This window comes from Notothenia rossii (genome assembly GCF_949606895.1).
Source record: "Notothenia rossii genome assembly, chromosome: 7".
Classification (NCBI taxonomy): Eukaryota; Metazoa; Chordata; class Actinopteri; order Perciformes; family Nototheniidae; genus Notothenia; species Notothenia rossii.
In genome coordinates this window covers 20,899,726-20,916,050 of record NC_136905.1, presented here as the reverse complement: position 1 = coordinate 20,916,050, position 16,325 = coordinate 20,899,726, and the positions used below count along the sequence as shown (strand labels likewise).

Here is a 16,325-nt window from a genome sequence, read left to right as displayed (position 1 = left end):
TTTTTCTCTCTGAAAAAAGCTCTTAAGGGCAGTTGGAAATTGCTGTTTGCACAGCAGCTAGCTTCATTTGGCTAAATCATGTTAATGTATGCACCTCCAAGGCTGTTAATGTTTGCTTTACGCAGAGAAGCAGTTGTCATGGTGCCCACCCACACTTTTCTCCTCTGCTATTCTTTAAATTAAGATAAATAAGAGAGCGTCTGTACCACTTCGTAATTATCATACTTCTTCTTTAACTTTTATTATTATACATTGAGCTAATATTTGTAATGTTTTGTCGACTAGGTGCAAGCGGCCTGCCCGCCTACTTGACAGTAGTGTTCACCGTGGTGTTTGGAGTCCTGCTGGTGTTTAATTCAGTGGGTTGCTTCTTTGGTTTGAGGTGGAAAAGGAGGCGAGGCCAGACAGGTAACCATAATGATCTTTTGATCTATGGATGTGAAAGTATTTCCTCTATCCCTTTCTGGCATTATAATGTCCCGAATCCTCAACAGAACTCTAAAGCAATTACTCCAGAACCATGATGCAATTGTCAGCTCAGCCTCTCACTCTCTATTCATCTCTCCATGTCCCTTTTTCCAGCCGTCTATCCTGTCTCCTCTTCTTCCGCTTATTCTCTCAGCCTCTACCTCATGCCACATTCATCCTTCAAAGCTGTCACTTCTGCATTTCGTCCATATCTTTTATCTCATTTGCTAGCATTATGTCCTCCCTCTGTCTTTCCTTCTGTCTCTTTCTATTTGTTCTTCAGTCTAACTGTCAGGATCTCCCCTCTCTGTGTTGTATTTTTCTTTCCTCACCTTCCTCTGCCCTTTCTTTTTCCACATACATTTTCTCACCTCACTTGTCTTTCATTCACTCTCACTCTCTGGCCCTTTTCTTGCTCTGATCCATTTGAGTGCTTATGAGATGATGCTCCTCTCTTCGAGTTCTGATGTCCTAACGCTAAGCCTTTTTCCTCCCGTTTCCATTCCCCCTGCAGGGGGTAGAGGAGGCAGTGTGCTTGATGGAAAGAAGAATAAAGAGGAGGGGTAAGTTAAGGCAATCAGAAGTGGGATTAAAGAGACACACATTCAATCCACTTCCAAGTCTCAGGCCTTTTCCATTGGCTGAACCAGCTATTAAACAACAAGCCTCTGTCAATATACATTGTTATTAAGAACATGTGCATTTAGAATATTGAGCTGTGTGTGCTCAATGTTTTGCATCCCTGGTATTATTATTATTATTATTTTTAAATACTTTATTTTGAAATGTTCTTTTAGTTACAATAAAGCAAAGACATACACAATATACAGTAAGTAGGTACCCGAAACCTTTGTATGGAGTACAAGAGAAAAGCTGGGTATTACATTGACAATTCCTGAGCATAGTGTAAAGCTGCCTGTCGACAGCATCGTAGACATAAACAGAAAAGCCAAGGGTAACCGCATCACTGGTATCATTAAGTAGTACAAATGTTTGGATATAATTCAAGAAAGTTAAAGAAAATGAACGAATCAAATGTCTCCATGCAGGGGTAGTCATTCAACTGTAAGCACCGCCAATAAGTATGAGAGCAGAGAGAAGATCAACACGGCAGCCCAGCGCACCCTGCCCATCGACTCCGGATCTGAAACAGACAGCCACATCTACGAGAGCTACGCAGCGGTACGAGCGGGAAGAGGGGGATGAGAGGGAGGGAAAGGGGTAGTTACACACAGCCGAGAAGGCTGAGTAAACAGATGAGGGGAGGAAAGAGGTTAGGCAGAGGGTGATGGGATCTGGCAGAGGAGGAAGTGGAGAATTCAGCCATAACGAGGAAAATGGATAAATAAACTCATGAAACCTTTAGCTGTGCATAGAGATGGAACACAGATCAATACCTCACAATTAGCATTCAAAATGCACATTGATCTCTGAGAAATTATCATTTTGTACTTTAAAAAGGCCAACAAGGATTTGAACCTTGAAGAAAACTGTTGACTGAGGAAGAAGAAAACAGATGTGTGCTGTCAGGACGGGGTATAATAAGACCTCAAATCCCCTCGGAGCCAGGCTTTATCTTTACCCTCATTTAAAATGGTACCTGTAAGGGCAGGATCAGCCAAATGACTAAACAACACATTTCCCAAACCTCCTGCAGAGGTATCTTCCCCTTGAGTTTAGCTGGTCTGGGTTTTATTCCCTCCAGGTTTTGAAATATCTGTGTCTGATTTCTGCATACACCCCAATGAACAACTGGTTCAATAAATCCCTATTAGTGTGGATTCTCCCTCTCATCTTCTGCCTTTCATAGTTTCAATTACAACTGTGTATTTAAACGAGTGTTATCATCTCCCTAGTATTGGAGAGGTGGAAGAAATGCAGAAGACTAGTAAAAAGAAAGGCAAAGTAAATGAAAGAACATTTTTGATTTGATTACATTTGATTCCTATGACAAATTAAAGCTATGTTTCAGACACTGTGACAAGTACATCGGTTAATCAAAATGTCGGGGATAAAACAATGTAGTCAAAAATCTGCATGGTGGAACTTTTTTTAGAAGCGAGTGAGAAAGTAATATGCGGGAAAGGACCTTCCAAGAATTCACTGCAACCCCTGGCACTAGTGCAACACGTGGATTTGTCATTTACCTGAAGTTACCTCAGGCCAAAGCTGGGCTGATGCTATCTCTTTTGTTCATTTCAGGGAAGTTCCCATTATTATTACCCCAGCGGTGACTACATGCCGCCTCTGAACCCTCACCCTGAGGAAACACGCAGGCACGGTGAGACATAAATACACCTCAGAGTAAACAAGGCAACAGTAAACACCTGGCGCCTTTCCAAAATATGATGCGGTCCGAGCCAGTCAGGAGCTGAATCAGTCCTTGTGACTCAGCTGGTGCCATCTGGAGTATATTCTGATTTATCTTAATGTTTACTACTAGTTATTATTGATGTTTGATGTATGCAATCATATTTGCTTTTCAAGATGTCACCCGCCTCCCTGTGGACCCTCACAGCCATCTGTATGAAGACGTAAGAGACAGGGGTCTGTACCAGGACATCCTGGCTTCCAAACTTCCTTCCCCTCCATCCTTGTTCGACGACAGACTGCCTCATCAGAGGAATGAGTCGAGATCAAAAGCATACCCTCAGGTCAGAAAAAGCAAGCCTACCTATGATAAGAGCTCCTACGTGATGTATTACTTACATGTATTATCACTATTCAGTTGTGAAAGGAACCGTTTATGAAGGTGGATAATGTTCTGCTGCTGCTGCTGCTCTGTGACATTAATGATAACTGAGATGCAATCTGTGTCTCAGCAGGCTGCTGAAAGAGCGAGGGATGTTCGACAACCGCCGAGAGATTCTCATCTTCCCTTTGAACAACGAGGCGAATTAGTCTAGAGTGGGAAGGTCAGAGCAAACAAATACACTACGACAGGGCTCAACACAAGTCATTGAGTACTGTTTTGTATCGAAAATACTGAATGCTAAACGTTCTGAATCATCTCTCCCTAGTCTTATAGAATGTAGCTGTCACATGAGTCAAGTCGAGCTTAATGTGAGATGCAACATAATACCGAATTTCCCTTTTACGTCTTTCTGTATACTTTGCTAACCTTGAGCGCTTTCGTCAGATCGGGTGGACCTACAGTACTGTATGTTAAACTGAAGGAGCTTGAAAAACAAAAACGAATGGCAGAATGATGAAATATATGATGTGTATGATATTACCACACGCAACATGAATGGTTCTTTTCAAACACTTTTACAACAGACCGGCCGCTAGTTTATATCCGTCTCCCTCTGTGATATCACTCGTCCCATGACCTCGCTTTGTTATTTTGTCTTTAGAGCCAAGTCACGGTCACTACCCACAGTCCCCCCCCCCCCCCCATCCTCCCATTAGGCCTGCAGGTAGACATGAATCAGTCAGTTAGAGACAAAAATGGACTGAAATCGCTGTAGTTGGCAACGGGGCAGAAGCAGCGCAGAGTCACAGTGCCACCCAAGCAGACAACATCCTTTTTGACCCGTCCAATGTCAACATTTTGAAACTTGTACAGATGAAACCCTGAGACTGTGGCCTTTCCCTTCCCTCTCTGATACAAAGAGTTTCCCAGTACGTCCGTGAAATCCCGACAATGGGATCGCACTGAGTGGTATTTAGCATGGTTATGTCTTCAGTAAGGTAAAGCCATATCTAGGGCCAGACTCTAATCCTGTTTTCTCTCGGATTGAAGTTTAGCTCGCAGCATCAGTGAGAGCGGGTGAGAGACCGTGTCAGGAATTTGTCTCACTGAGAGTGGTCACTCACAGAGAGATGGATTCAGGAAGAGAGGGATAAGCTGATGCTGTGGCTACTGCTTCAAAAATAATCCCTGGCCTCTTCCTTTGGTTTCCATTATTGTTCAAATTGTAGTTCAAAGAAAATAAATTCACTGCATAGAGCTAACCACTCCCAATAAAATCATTATATTTATTTATAGGACTCTTTGCAAACCCAAAGTTGCTTTACACGAGATATCAAATTAAAATCAACAAATGATATACTCCAATATAAAATATAATACAAATTGAGTAGATATGTGATGGTTCTCTAATAAATCGGAATAAGATGGCACAACTGGCTTATGTTTTATCAGAGCGCAAAAACATATAAATGTAAACATCATGTAGCATTTTTTCTTTTCTACAAGAGGCTTGCGTCAGCTCGAGGTGTACACATGAATGGTATCCTCCTCGGCTGAGTTGCTACATTAGCTAGCTGGGTAAATGCATGTTTCCTGCATGAAACTGTTAACAATAAGGTCTGTAGATCTTCGAGTAACTATATCAAGATTTCCGGAAATAATCTGTTGAGCTTTTCAGATGTATTCTTTTGGTACTTTGGGCATCACAAGCAGAGAGCTAGCTAGTTACATTATATTCAATAGAGTGCTGACATCTGTACAGACAATATCTCAAACACTGAGCACCTCAAGCCAACATATCTTAGATTAAAAGCGCACCACAGGTAAGATACATAGTTAGCAATTGTATGTGAATTGTTCTTTTAAGCTCAACATTGCTTAAAGCTTAATGCTAATATCAGTGTGCTAATAGGATAACAATGATAATTGATGTTTAACAGGAGTAAGGTTTATCTGCCACACCACCTTAGTTTAGCCTGTCAGGAAGCTAACATTGGCGAGTTAGCACTGAAGCACAGCTAGTGCTGACGGAGATGTCATTATCTTTCATAAACCAAAGTAGTGGGATAATTAAAATGTTAACCTGTTAATGGGGATAGTTCAAACGTCAGGGGATGATTCATCCTGAGAGGAACATGACTGTTTAGACAAACTCTCATTGCAACCCATCAAATAGCTGTTGAGATATTTCAGTCTTGATCAAAGCTAGTGTGGTTTAACAAATCCAAAGCTTGGTACTGACTCAGCCATCCTATCTTCAAGCAGGTCTTTAAAGAAAAAAAGAAAAAATCCGACAGATATATATTTTTGATTAATAACGTTTAAAGCTGCAGTCTAATACTATCACTGACACGCAGCCTAAAAACCTAAAGAACACAACAGAGACCATATGGCCCTTTGTTATACAACAACAAGGTTCGAGGGCTCTGTGTGTTTGTCTACTGTTATGCAGAGATCAGAGACACTTGCTCAAAGCGTCCATAGCTCTTTAAGCTGCTGCCTTGTACAATACACAAATAGGGGAAGAGCTTTTCCTATATCTGTGTACACAATGGTTATGCATGCATCCTGGTTCTGCTTCCAGCTAATGCTATTCCCTCATGCACGTTTCACGAGTCTCATGAGAACACACACATAACACAGCACGGATGACACTATTAGATGAGACGCACAGTTTATAATAAGTGTTTATCTTAATTTATCGGTCGTCAGTAGAAGTGTACATTTTTTCCTTTACTATTTTGTTGAAGATGACGTGGTCCGCTTTATACCTTCTTTTTGTTTAGCTGAACCAAGTTTCACAATACTGTAATACACATCTGAAATATGTACACTTTATATTTAAATTCTGATGATGTTGTTGTTATCCACACATTTGCACAACCTACACCATTCTGTTTCCTCAAAGGCTTGACTGCCTGGAGATAAATCTCAATATTTCACATGAATGTGTTCCTTCAATTAGTCTCCCTATTCTCCATCATGAGCTGTCAAGGTGTGTTTGTCTCATTACTGAGCCATTGTTTAAGTTCCTGTCAAGATGACTGCTGTGTTCATTCCTCAGCATGTTCATGATGCATCCTTTCTGCTCAGGCACAAACGCTAATCTGCTCAAGTGAAGGCTTGACAGCTCAATACTGTACCTCAACCTCTGTTTTTCCTCATGAACGTTTTGATATGATGCGTTCAGAAGAATCTCGGGGGAGATGGAACACTCATTCTGCACGAGTGAACATTTAGGTCAAAAGAGAAACAAAAATGAGACTCTAATTATCTCAGCCCTAGGAGAGTCTTCACATTTCCCCCCTCTCATGAATGTTTTTCTTTCTGAAAAACAAATATGAGATTGAATAACACTCATTTATGACTTGAACAGGTTGTGCTACCAGTGGGGAGTTAACTCAAATTTAACTGAAATTGCTGCGAACCCTGTCATTGCTGTCATTATTCCGATTTTTTCAATTTCAAATAGTTAGAAATCAAATCAAAAGCAACCACAGGTTTTACAAATTAGAACATGATTGTAGCGGCTGTTATTAGTTTCACTTGTGCCTGTGATCTCCTGTTTTCAGTTGGGATGTAATTGGCATGCCAATGGATAAAAGAATACAACTGAACAAATATAACAGGCGTCCATTAAGGGAAACTAGGGAGTGAAAACACAATAGATTGTTCATTTTAATAAGGTCAGATCTGAACGCATATTGAAACTAAAAGAACATCACCGTCTTGTCCATAGTGTATCAGACTACATGGAGACACAAGGGTCAAAATAAGTGGCTACAGAGCCGAGAGAGACTGCACGTAAAACAACAAGAAGTTGAGTCTGGGATTTTAATCATTATTAAAGCCCTGCGCACTTACACTGCATATTTGTCTCTATCTGAAATAGTGCAGAATTAATTAAGCAAAATTCAAATCCAGACAAGCAGTACTCTCCTGGTATTTCCCCCCAAAGGTATACAGTTTATTCAACAAAAGAAAAATAACTTTCTCTTTCAAGTCTCAGTCGAACCAGGGTGTATTTTTTATTTTTCACTTGTAAGCAAATTTAAATCCAAACGTCCCTCTCTGCATATTACTCATTTAAATACACACTTACTCCCACTCCAACACTACGATAAAATGATGACTAAAGGACAAAGAAATGAATAACAAGCTGTTACTATTAACTCAGAGTATAATATGACACTCAGTTAAAATACAGTTTTTTTTGCATTCATACATCACTTTCTGAAATGAAGTTTTAAAGCTTTATCCACACATGTATTAAAACCTACATCCATGCATAAAATAAATATGTTCTGACCAGGATTAATATAAAGCAGAGTTAATGCCTGCAATCAACAAAAATCCTCTGCTACAGAAAGAATACAAAAAATTGTAAAATGAATAGCAAAATGTGAAATAGTCTCTGTGTGTCAATCAGATGAATAGTTGTTATTAAAATGTCTCAGCAACCTTTCATTGGACCAACTTTACTCTTATAAAGTGGAGTACATATACACTTCCCCCCCACCTGATAGATTATTAATGATCGATAAAGTGGAGCTATATTAAGGATGTTCATTATAAAGTGCTAAGTGTTTCTTTAGAGCAATCATAGAAATGTGAGGGATGACAACTTGAACCAAAAGCTCTGTAGACAAAGACTGTTCTCTGCTATTGAGGAAGGATGAATTGCAGGCTTTGTCTTCTGTAACAGTCTTGATGTGTTCGTCAAAGTTAGATAATGCTGTTCGGCCGCAATCCCACACCAATCCTGCAGCCTCGGAGCAATAACTCAACAATCGGACAAAACCCAAAGATGTGTTACCTCTTAAACTGCAATTCAATGTGATTGACATAAAGATATGTGAGTTTACAAAAGAATTACAAACTTTTTAATATGTTTTTTTGTTTCATTTATTGAAGGATTGCTTCTATATGCTTGTTGAAAAGTAAAGTATTAACTATAGTTATTTACAGCTACACATATTCACAAACATCCTCAATGTAAGTGTTCAAAGGAGGATATTTAATAAAACTTCACCAATAAAATGTTTAACAAGTCCACAAGTATTGTTTTTTTGTAACATATCAACAGTTTCTAATTACAACAAGGTCATCCATTTCTTGTTTGGGAGACAACAAGATGAACAGAGATGACAGATGTGGACAGAACAGATTGTATAAACGTGCAGAAAGACAGTAAGCTAGACAGGATGACAGACAGGTGGAACACACAAGGGTGCGATAAATGACAGTATTCTGTAGGGGAAACAGAAATAAAGAAGGGCGACAAGCTGCTGTGCTTGGAGACGGCTGAACCGCTGACAGAAATCTGAGCACAGCGAGTGAGAGTGGAAGACTAGGAGGCAGAGAACAAGAAGGAGGAGGCCATGACATGAGAGAGTGGGTGAGCGAGAGAATGAAACAGAGTTCAGACAATTGGATGAGGAAGTAGAGATGGTGAGCACATGGGGTGTGGTTGGTTAGCAGTTAGCCCATCAGCCTTTCAGGAGTGACAGACACAGGAAAGCAGCGTGGATGATGAGGCCAACGATGAACCTCTGGACCCGTGGAGCTCCCAGGATGGATACTAAGGTAAGCATACTATCCTGGATGGATGACTAAATATGAGGCTGCTGAGAGGTGTTTTGGTGAGGTGGACTGAATGGAGAGATTGATGGAGGATGACAGACAAACGGATGAACAGACAGACGGAGAGTGAGGGAGAGTGCTAGATGTGACAAACAGGCAGGCAGTCAGGCTAGGGAAGGCAGAGACGCCTGTACAGCCCAGGGGACACAGGCCTCATCTTGACATATGCTCTGGAGTGAAATGAAGATTGGCATGACCTGCTAATCTGAGCTGTCACAGCTCATGACGACCACGGACGCTCACCTGTCACACGGCTCCACGCCCGGAGGACGAGCTGCCACCAGGATAGGTCAAGGATCCAGATTCCTTTTCTGCTGGGGGTGGATTCAAACCGAGTCACTGGCCTAGACCTCCATCCGTCACTATACCTGCCTCTGCATGGCAGCTGTGTCTCTATAAAATCATGCAATATGGGACAGCTTTTTACCTATTTCGGTTTTTCTATAGTTCTTTTGTTTTGAAGCTAAGGGCCATATGTTGTGAGGGGGAGGAACGAGTATGTTTTTCAGCTGAACCAGACAATGCTGCTCACCGGTACAGGAGTTCCATTATGCTTAAAGGAGTTATTTTGACACATCCTCCAATGCCATTTTTTTTTTTTAAGCAGGCGACAGTTGGAAACTGAAATGAGATGAAGTTTGATCAATAGTGCGACAAAGTTCAATACACGTGTGGGAGGATAGCATACACAATGTGTGGCCTCAATCACTCATTTTTGACAAATGAATAAAACATGTGGTTATGATAATATATGTGTATTTTACAAAGTTTGACATTCAAAGTAAGAAGCTGTGTTTTGTTTTTTTGGCAAACCGCGTGAGGGTGAGTGGGTGATGTTGCCTGTGTGCTTTAAGAGGAAGGAGAAGTATAAACCTCAATGAGTGCAACTTCCTGTGTAATACATTTAGCACTGCACAACATGTTCCATAGTGAATACTTTCTCACATGCACCCTTTTTATTTGTATTTAAGTGTATGTCCAACATTTGGTCATGCTTTGGTTAAACCATTGAAAAATCAAACCCTGCTAAACAGCTGTCTTTCTGGGAGCTACTGCACATATGTTTTTTCTAGATATATGTATCTGCTCCGATTTAGCTGTGTTACTTTGCAGATCTTGAACAAAATGGTAGAGAATATAATACAACTGCATACGTTGGAATTATTTTTGTATTTACTTGCACTATCTTTTCTGTTTTATTGTGTTGCACTGTTGGAGGAGCCTGTGACCTAAGATGTTCATCGTCATAACTACACTGTAGCTATGTTCGCATGACCAATAAATGCCTTGAACCTTGAATTCAATTTGATTCACTCTTTCTGCATTCTTATTTCAGCTCCTCTCCCTTTTAATATGTTTTTTTCCTTTCAGATTAATTTTTCCTCATTGACCTTCATCCTCTTTGTCATGTTAAAAGGTGAGTGTGTTTAAATAATTAATTTCAAAGCAGGTTTTAACATTTGCTAAACAGCAGCCACTTTGGTCAAAATCACATCGACAGGATTATGCTAAAATGTTGCTTTGCAGGTAGGCAAACGTAGAGTCAGAAAAGTAACGAATGTCAGTTACACAACAATATCCATCTGGAGTTTGCTAGCATTAGCCAGTAGCCTATAAGCTAAGTCATTACAGATGAGGTAAGACTGTTACAGCAACGCGCCTGGGTGGATTGAATTGTGCAATAATATGTTTTAGTTCAAGAGTTCGACATTTTGCTTGTAAGAGGGACTACATGTTATTTCTTCTTTCAGAATTGGGTCCTTTTAAACAGCAGCTTGCTTATTAGCAACTTAAAGGGACACTACAGCCTTTTAGTATGTTGCCTCCATACAATTGTAAACTTGTAAGAGTGATTTTAAAAGAAAGGTCAAAAATGATCCTGCTACGGAGCCCTGGAGGGTTCATAGAGAGAAAAATAAATAAAACGTGGCCACGTTTTACTAAAGCGTGCGCACGAGTTACTAAAGCGTGCGCACGAGTTACTAAAGCGTGCGCACGATTTAATAACTAAAGCGTGCGCACGATTTAATAAAGCGTGCGCACGAGTTAATAAAGCTTGGCCTTGTTTTATTTATATTGAGGGATTCCTGTCCGTGACTCACAGTATCTGCTGCCCACAGCTGTTTTATAGAAGGAAAACCTCCTTCACTTTATGAAATCTCTGCGGCACCAGTGGCCTGTGCTACGAAGCAGGATTCGCTATTTACACTATTCATTCATGAAGTATGACACTGCGCTGTCAGCACGCGTCTCCATGTTTGTGATTGGTCAAATGTTGCTAACCCCGTCCCTTTCACGTGAACGCGCTCTCAGCCGGTCAGAGAAACCCTGGTTGATTTACTGAGTTGATAACCAGCTTCGCAGGACCGCTTATCGACATTGCGTTTGTTAGGGCTAGTTAAGCCGGGTAAATCGAACATATCCAGGGTCTGTTGAACTGGCTCCGTAGTACAGGGCTCTGGAGGCAGTAACGTGTAACTCAGCAGAATCTGAGAAGAGCAGCACCAGCTGCAAAGAGCTGTGCCTTTTACTGTTTACTTCACTGTGTTTCCCTTCATTAGAACCGCTTAATAGAGATCGAGGCTGCTACGTTTAACCACACACACCTCTACACACATCGAACTACCAGAGTATTCCGCCTCGTTTTATGAAGGAGATGTCCTGTCACCGGGGCGCATGGTGTGTGTGTGTGTGTGTGTGTGTGTGTGTGTGTGTGTGTGTGTGTGTGTGTGTGTGTGTGTGTGTGTGTGTGTGTGCACGCTCAGCTCCGCTCTGTGTGCGTGCTCGGTGTGTTTGTGTGTGTCCGACACCACCGGCATTTGTTTTCAAATGACCACGAACAGTAATTTACACAAATCTGGTTCTCCATAGTTATATGTGTATTCCCAAGTGAAAGAAATTCGTTTAATCTTAATCTCGATGTGATAGTCCTGCCGGAGTACACCGGAACGAACGATACTATCATAAACAAATGCCGCCCCCCACCCAAACGCCCCTCACACAAACACACACACGTGTGCGCGCACACACACAAAACGAGGCCACGCTTTATTAAATCGTGCGCACGCTTTAGTTATTAAATCGTGCGCACGCTTTAGTAACTCGTGGCCACGCTTTAGTAACTCGTGCGCACGCTTTAGTAACTCGTGCGCACGCTTTAGTAACTCGTGCGCACGCTTTAGTAAAACGTGGCCACGTTTTATTTATTTTTCTCTCTATGAACCCTCCAGGGCTCCGTATCCTGCAGAGGTCAATATATTTATTATTATTATTATTATTATTATTATTATTACATATATTTTGTCTCACCAGTAGGTGGAGTTGACCTTAAAAAACACATGAAACCTTGTCAAAAATGTTATAATGTAAAAACATTTTAATGTGGATCCTAATATTACTTAACTTTATCCCAGTCAAGATAAGAGTACTTTATCACACTTTATATCCAAGAATAACAGACGACGCTGATATAAAAGGTCTATTAGAAACAAAATAAATGTTGTATCCACACAATACTACTAACACATTAAACAATCCCAACACCCATAGTCAAGTTTCCTGCATATGGGTTCATTAAAGTAGTCAGAATCACAGCATTAGCCGATAAAGTGGAGGTTTTGTATAGCTCCGGCACTAATGGGAAGGTGCTGAGTGAGTAAACAGACAACGGCTTCACTGTCCCGCAGGCTCTCACAACAATCCAGCTCTGTTGTAGCCAGAGGTTTTGTAAGAGCCACTTCTTTGTAACTGTGCCGCACTGCCCCACTCACAGGACTTTCACTGTGACATACTCTCAGTGCATCTGCAGGCCTCTCTCCCCTGCACGGCCAGACATTCTCCAGTCTGGCCTGTGCCAGGAATACATCACAGCACTGTTTGAGAACATCACTGGGGTAAACAACAGGGCCCTTTGGTCTTCCTGTAAGGTTTAGAGTATGGAGCCATTGCTTTAAGGCTTTATCTGACTTGTGTTTTTGGTGATTAAAATGTGTATTTTTTCCCCCCACAGTGGCAAGAGCTCAGTCTCCCACAACGGCGGATCAAATGCAGTCTGTGAGCAACAATATGGCAAACGGAACAACAATGCCCACTGCTCATACTCCCACTGGTACGCATCTCGTGGCCATGCTGAACAATTCCACTTTGCAGCGCTTTTCAGTCTCCAGGCTTTTTCCTTTTTTTACATTTACAACCATATACATAAATGTTAGTCATTACAGTTATTTATCCACTTATCTATCAAGCTGCCTGCCTGTGTTTCGTCTGTGTTTTGTTCTGTCTTCCTGACTGTCTGTCAGTGGGTGGAGTAGGAAAGTTGGTCAAGGAAAGGCTTAATGTAACTTTGTTTTAACTGTTGCGTAGTGCATCTTATTCTATCAAATCATAATTTATTTTCAATGTAATCTTCATCTGTGAAGTGACGAGTAGACATAGCTAAAGAGTAAAAACAGAAACATATTTATCTATCTATCAACCGTCTTCTTATTTAATCTAATGTCATTTTTTAGCAAAAGGTCAGGCTTCTCAGATTCATGTGATTCAGTTTCTTTCTTGATGTAATAGGAAGAGGAGTGCAGAGCAGATTCACCAGAGATGCTGACTCCTCCCAGGAAACTCCCGCCACGAAACGCGCCACAAGCCAGCAAACTAGCAAACCAGTCAACGCCACTACGATACAAATGAACAGTACACTAGGTAAGTATGGTGCTGTTAGTGATATACATAACTCACATTATTTTAATGAAACCTCATGTGACTTGTATTTGTCTTTCCCTTTAGCTCCCAATAATGGCACAACTAAGCTACAAACCAAGCCAACAGGTAACAATCTGCACCCGTCACATGTTTGAACATCATTGAGTTAGGCGGGTCAAAAGACGATAAGCACTCCAGTATGCTATAACACCACCTTACAGTAAGCTTTCTCCCCTTTAAAACTAATTATGAGTTAATTAGAAAATGTTAAACTCCCTGTCCTTATTGAGATATACTGTACAGTACAGAGGAACGTTCTGCAATTTACAGCACCAGAGAATGGGAGAGAACTAAAGTGAGAGCAACAGAGAGAGAAAAGGCTGATATGTGTTTTAAAAAGTGTCAGCCTACATTTCCTAAGAGAGCCATTTCACAAAAAAATATTCAGAAATTCAATTAAATATGTAGCATAGGAATGCACCTGGAATTTAGTGAGAGATAATTAAGTATGGCTAAGATAAGGAGTCAATATGACCAAAGAAAAATATGCTTCCATATAAACTATGAAACTATGCCCTTGCATTATTTTTGCATTACATTCAGACAGAAAAGGGATCCATAAAATCAAAAATGTCACGAAAACTAATGTTTTTACTGTCTATATTTTGTATCCACAGTGACATCTTCCCCATCCACAACAACTAGGAAAGCCACCAAAGTTGTTGCCTGGGGTGAATAAAAATGTTACTACTTCATAGTTAGCTTAAATGCCACAGGCGTTGCGGTTTCGTTGTTATCTCATGGCAGACTGACAGTATCACAATTCCCTGTCTTCCAAACAAAACCCATGGCAGAGTGGTAGAACAGAGCTCCTCACGGCCTCTCTTGCCAGAAGATTAATGGTTGATTGTACCTTATGCAAAGAGGGATAAGATATGTGTGACCTCATGCTGTGCTGGGTTCCCACACTGATAGGGTTTTTATACAACAGCATGTCAGAGAGGCCAGTAGATCTATTTTCTATCTCTGACTGTTGTTCCCCAGTGATCCTTTCTCTCTTTTGCTTTTCCTCAACTCAAACTTAATTCAATACTTTACTTCCTGCTTCTTATAGACCCGAAGCAGGATAAAGATTTCACCTATGGTAAGAAGCTATATTTGCCTTTTTTGTGTGTTATTACCTGTTGTGTCTATGCAGAATATGCAAACAAAATATGTCTTTACACTTGATACAAGACATAATAACTGAGGAGGTAACAATGCAGTGAGATATAGGGTCTTGTTTTTAGACAATGCATCTTCAAGACTCTTGAAAACATCTTATTTTGAGTTGTATCTCAAATGAAACAAGTCCTTTAAGCTGCTGTGGTTTTTGTAAAAGATGTTTAATCTTGCTTTAACAAATGAATCTTACTTGATTTCAAAAACAAAAACAAATTCTTATTAGAAAATCACCAATTAACATCGGAAAACTGAAATCTTTTGAGCATTTCAGGCTTATTGTGTAATAACATTTACATGATCCTGATCTCCTTTAACTAAATATCCCATCTTATTTCAAGAAATCTAACCAAGCAAATCTTCACTTGTTCTATTGGCAGATTTGTTTTAAGTGAGAACACCTTGTTTTCATTATTCTTTGACTTGATTTTGGAGCAGTATTTTTTCCAGTGTGGTCTTGATTCATGTGTTACTGTATATGTCCAGATTACGAGTCCCTGCGCTATGCTGGACTGACCATCGCAGCAGTTCTTTTCATTGTGGGCATCATGGTCATTGGCTGTAAGTGTGGCTCTGCAATTCACTTTATTCTGTTGTTAATCACTGCAATTATAGCCCACTGCACTCCTAACTCTTTTGCTTATCTCTGTCTGCAGGTGGCAGGATCTGTCGGCTGCCCAACTGTCACAAGAAGTCATCTAAGTAAGAACTTTCTTTCATTCAAGTTAATGTTCAAATGTTTTATATGCTTGAGGGGTCCATCATTAGCACAAGAGCTGAATAATTTAAGACAATGGAAGCTGATGCAAAAGTGATGTTTAACTAAATTACAGTTTGTGAGCAGGAAGCCCTGCTTATATTGCAAGGTGGGGGAAGTGTGGTAGAATGAGTTAGGTCATTTATATCACAGGCTGCCGGGTGATATATGGCAAACAATCAGTCATGTCAGACATATAATAGCTCAACAGAATGCTGACTAAAATCTCTGTGATGATTAATATGCAAAAAAAAAATGATTAAGCTATTTGTTGGGTAAAACCATAACTGCAAAGCGCATTGTTTATTTTCCTCATAGTGGTAAACTTTTGCTTGATACATATAATTGATTGCCTAAATAAGGCTTGATACTTGAATATGTTTTTTTTTCAGATCTTACCAGGTGGTCCAAGGCTAAAGAGAGAGACACCATGTGTACAAATAATAATAACAATAAAGTGCTAAGAAACACTCAAACCTGAATGTGTGTGTGAACGCGGACTGAGTGACTGCACGCTGCTTGGTAACAACATTGAAAAACACCCAATAAACAAATAGAAAACGCAATCCATACTGACTTAAGCTTTGTCTAATGTCCTTTCTATAGTTAGCAGACTGCACTTAGAAAGTAAAGCGATTATTCATCTTGGCAAATAACGATGATATTATTCATATTTTAATCACACCTTCAGCCATGAAGCGGCTGGTTTCTCAATGACCTTTTTTTATCTTATAACTGATAACACAGCCATAGGCAGTGTCTCACAGCCAGGATTATTATTATTAAAGGTTATGAAGAATTACCCCTTAACATTGTGTGTTTGATAATCTCGCACAACACTTCAGG

The 16,325-nt window shown here is 40.3% G+C and overlaps 1 protein-coding gene across 7 annotated transcripts in view; it reads left to right on the top strand.

Annotated features, from left to right (window-relative positions):
* The window catches only part of nphs1 (NPHS1 adhesion molecule, nephrin), a 47,846-nt gene extending 34,437 nt beyond the window's left edge, over window positions 1-13,409 (top strand). For 3 of the 7 annotated variants that reach the window (XM_079692141.1, XM_079692146.1, XM_079692147.1), the window contains 8 exons: window positions 286-408; window positions 983-1,031; window positions 1,518-1,650; window positions 2,671-2,749; window positions 2,956-3,122; window positions 3,291-8,749; window positions 10,178-10,223; window positions 12,816-12,909. In XM_079692141.1, the coding sequence (XP_079548267.1) occupies window positions 286-408; window positions 983-1,031; window positions 1,518-1,650; window positions 2,671-2,749; window positions 2,956-3,122; window positions 3,291-3,374 (635 nt within the window). In that variant the 3' untranslated portion in view covers window positions 3,375-8,749; window positions 10,178-10,223; window positions 12,816-12,909. Of the gene's footprint in view, window positions 1-285; window positions 409-982; window positions 1,032-1,517; window positions 1,651-2,670; window positions 2,750-2,955; window positions 3,123-3,290; window positions 8,750-10,177; window positions 10,224-12,815; window positions 12,915-13,369 lie in introns of those variants that run through there. The other 4 variants (XM_079692145.1, XM_079692142.1, XM_079692143.1 and 1 more) reach the window with 4 other exon arrangements.
* The last annotated feature ends 2,916 nt before the right edge of the window (window positions 13,410-16,325 follow it).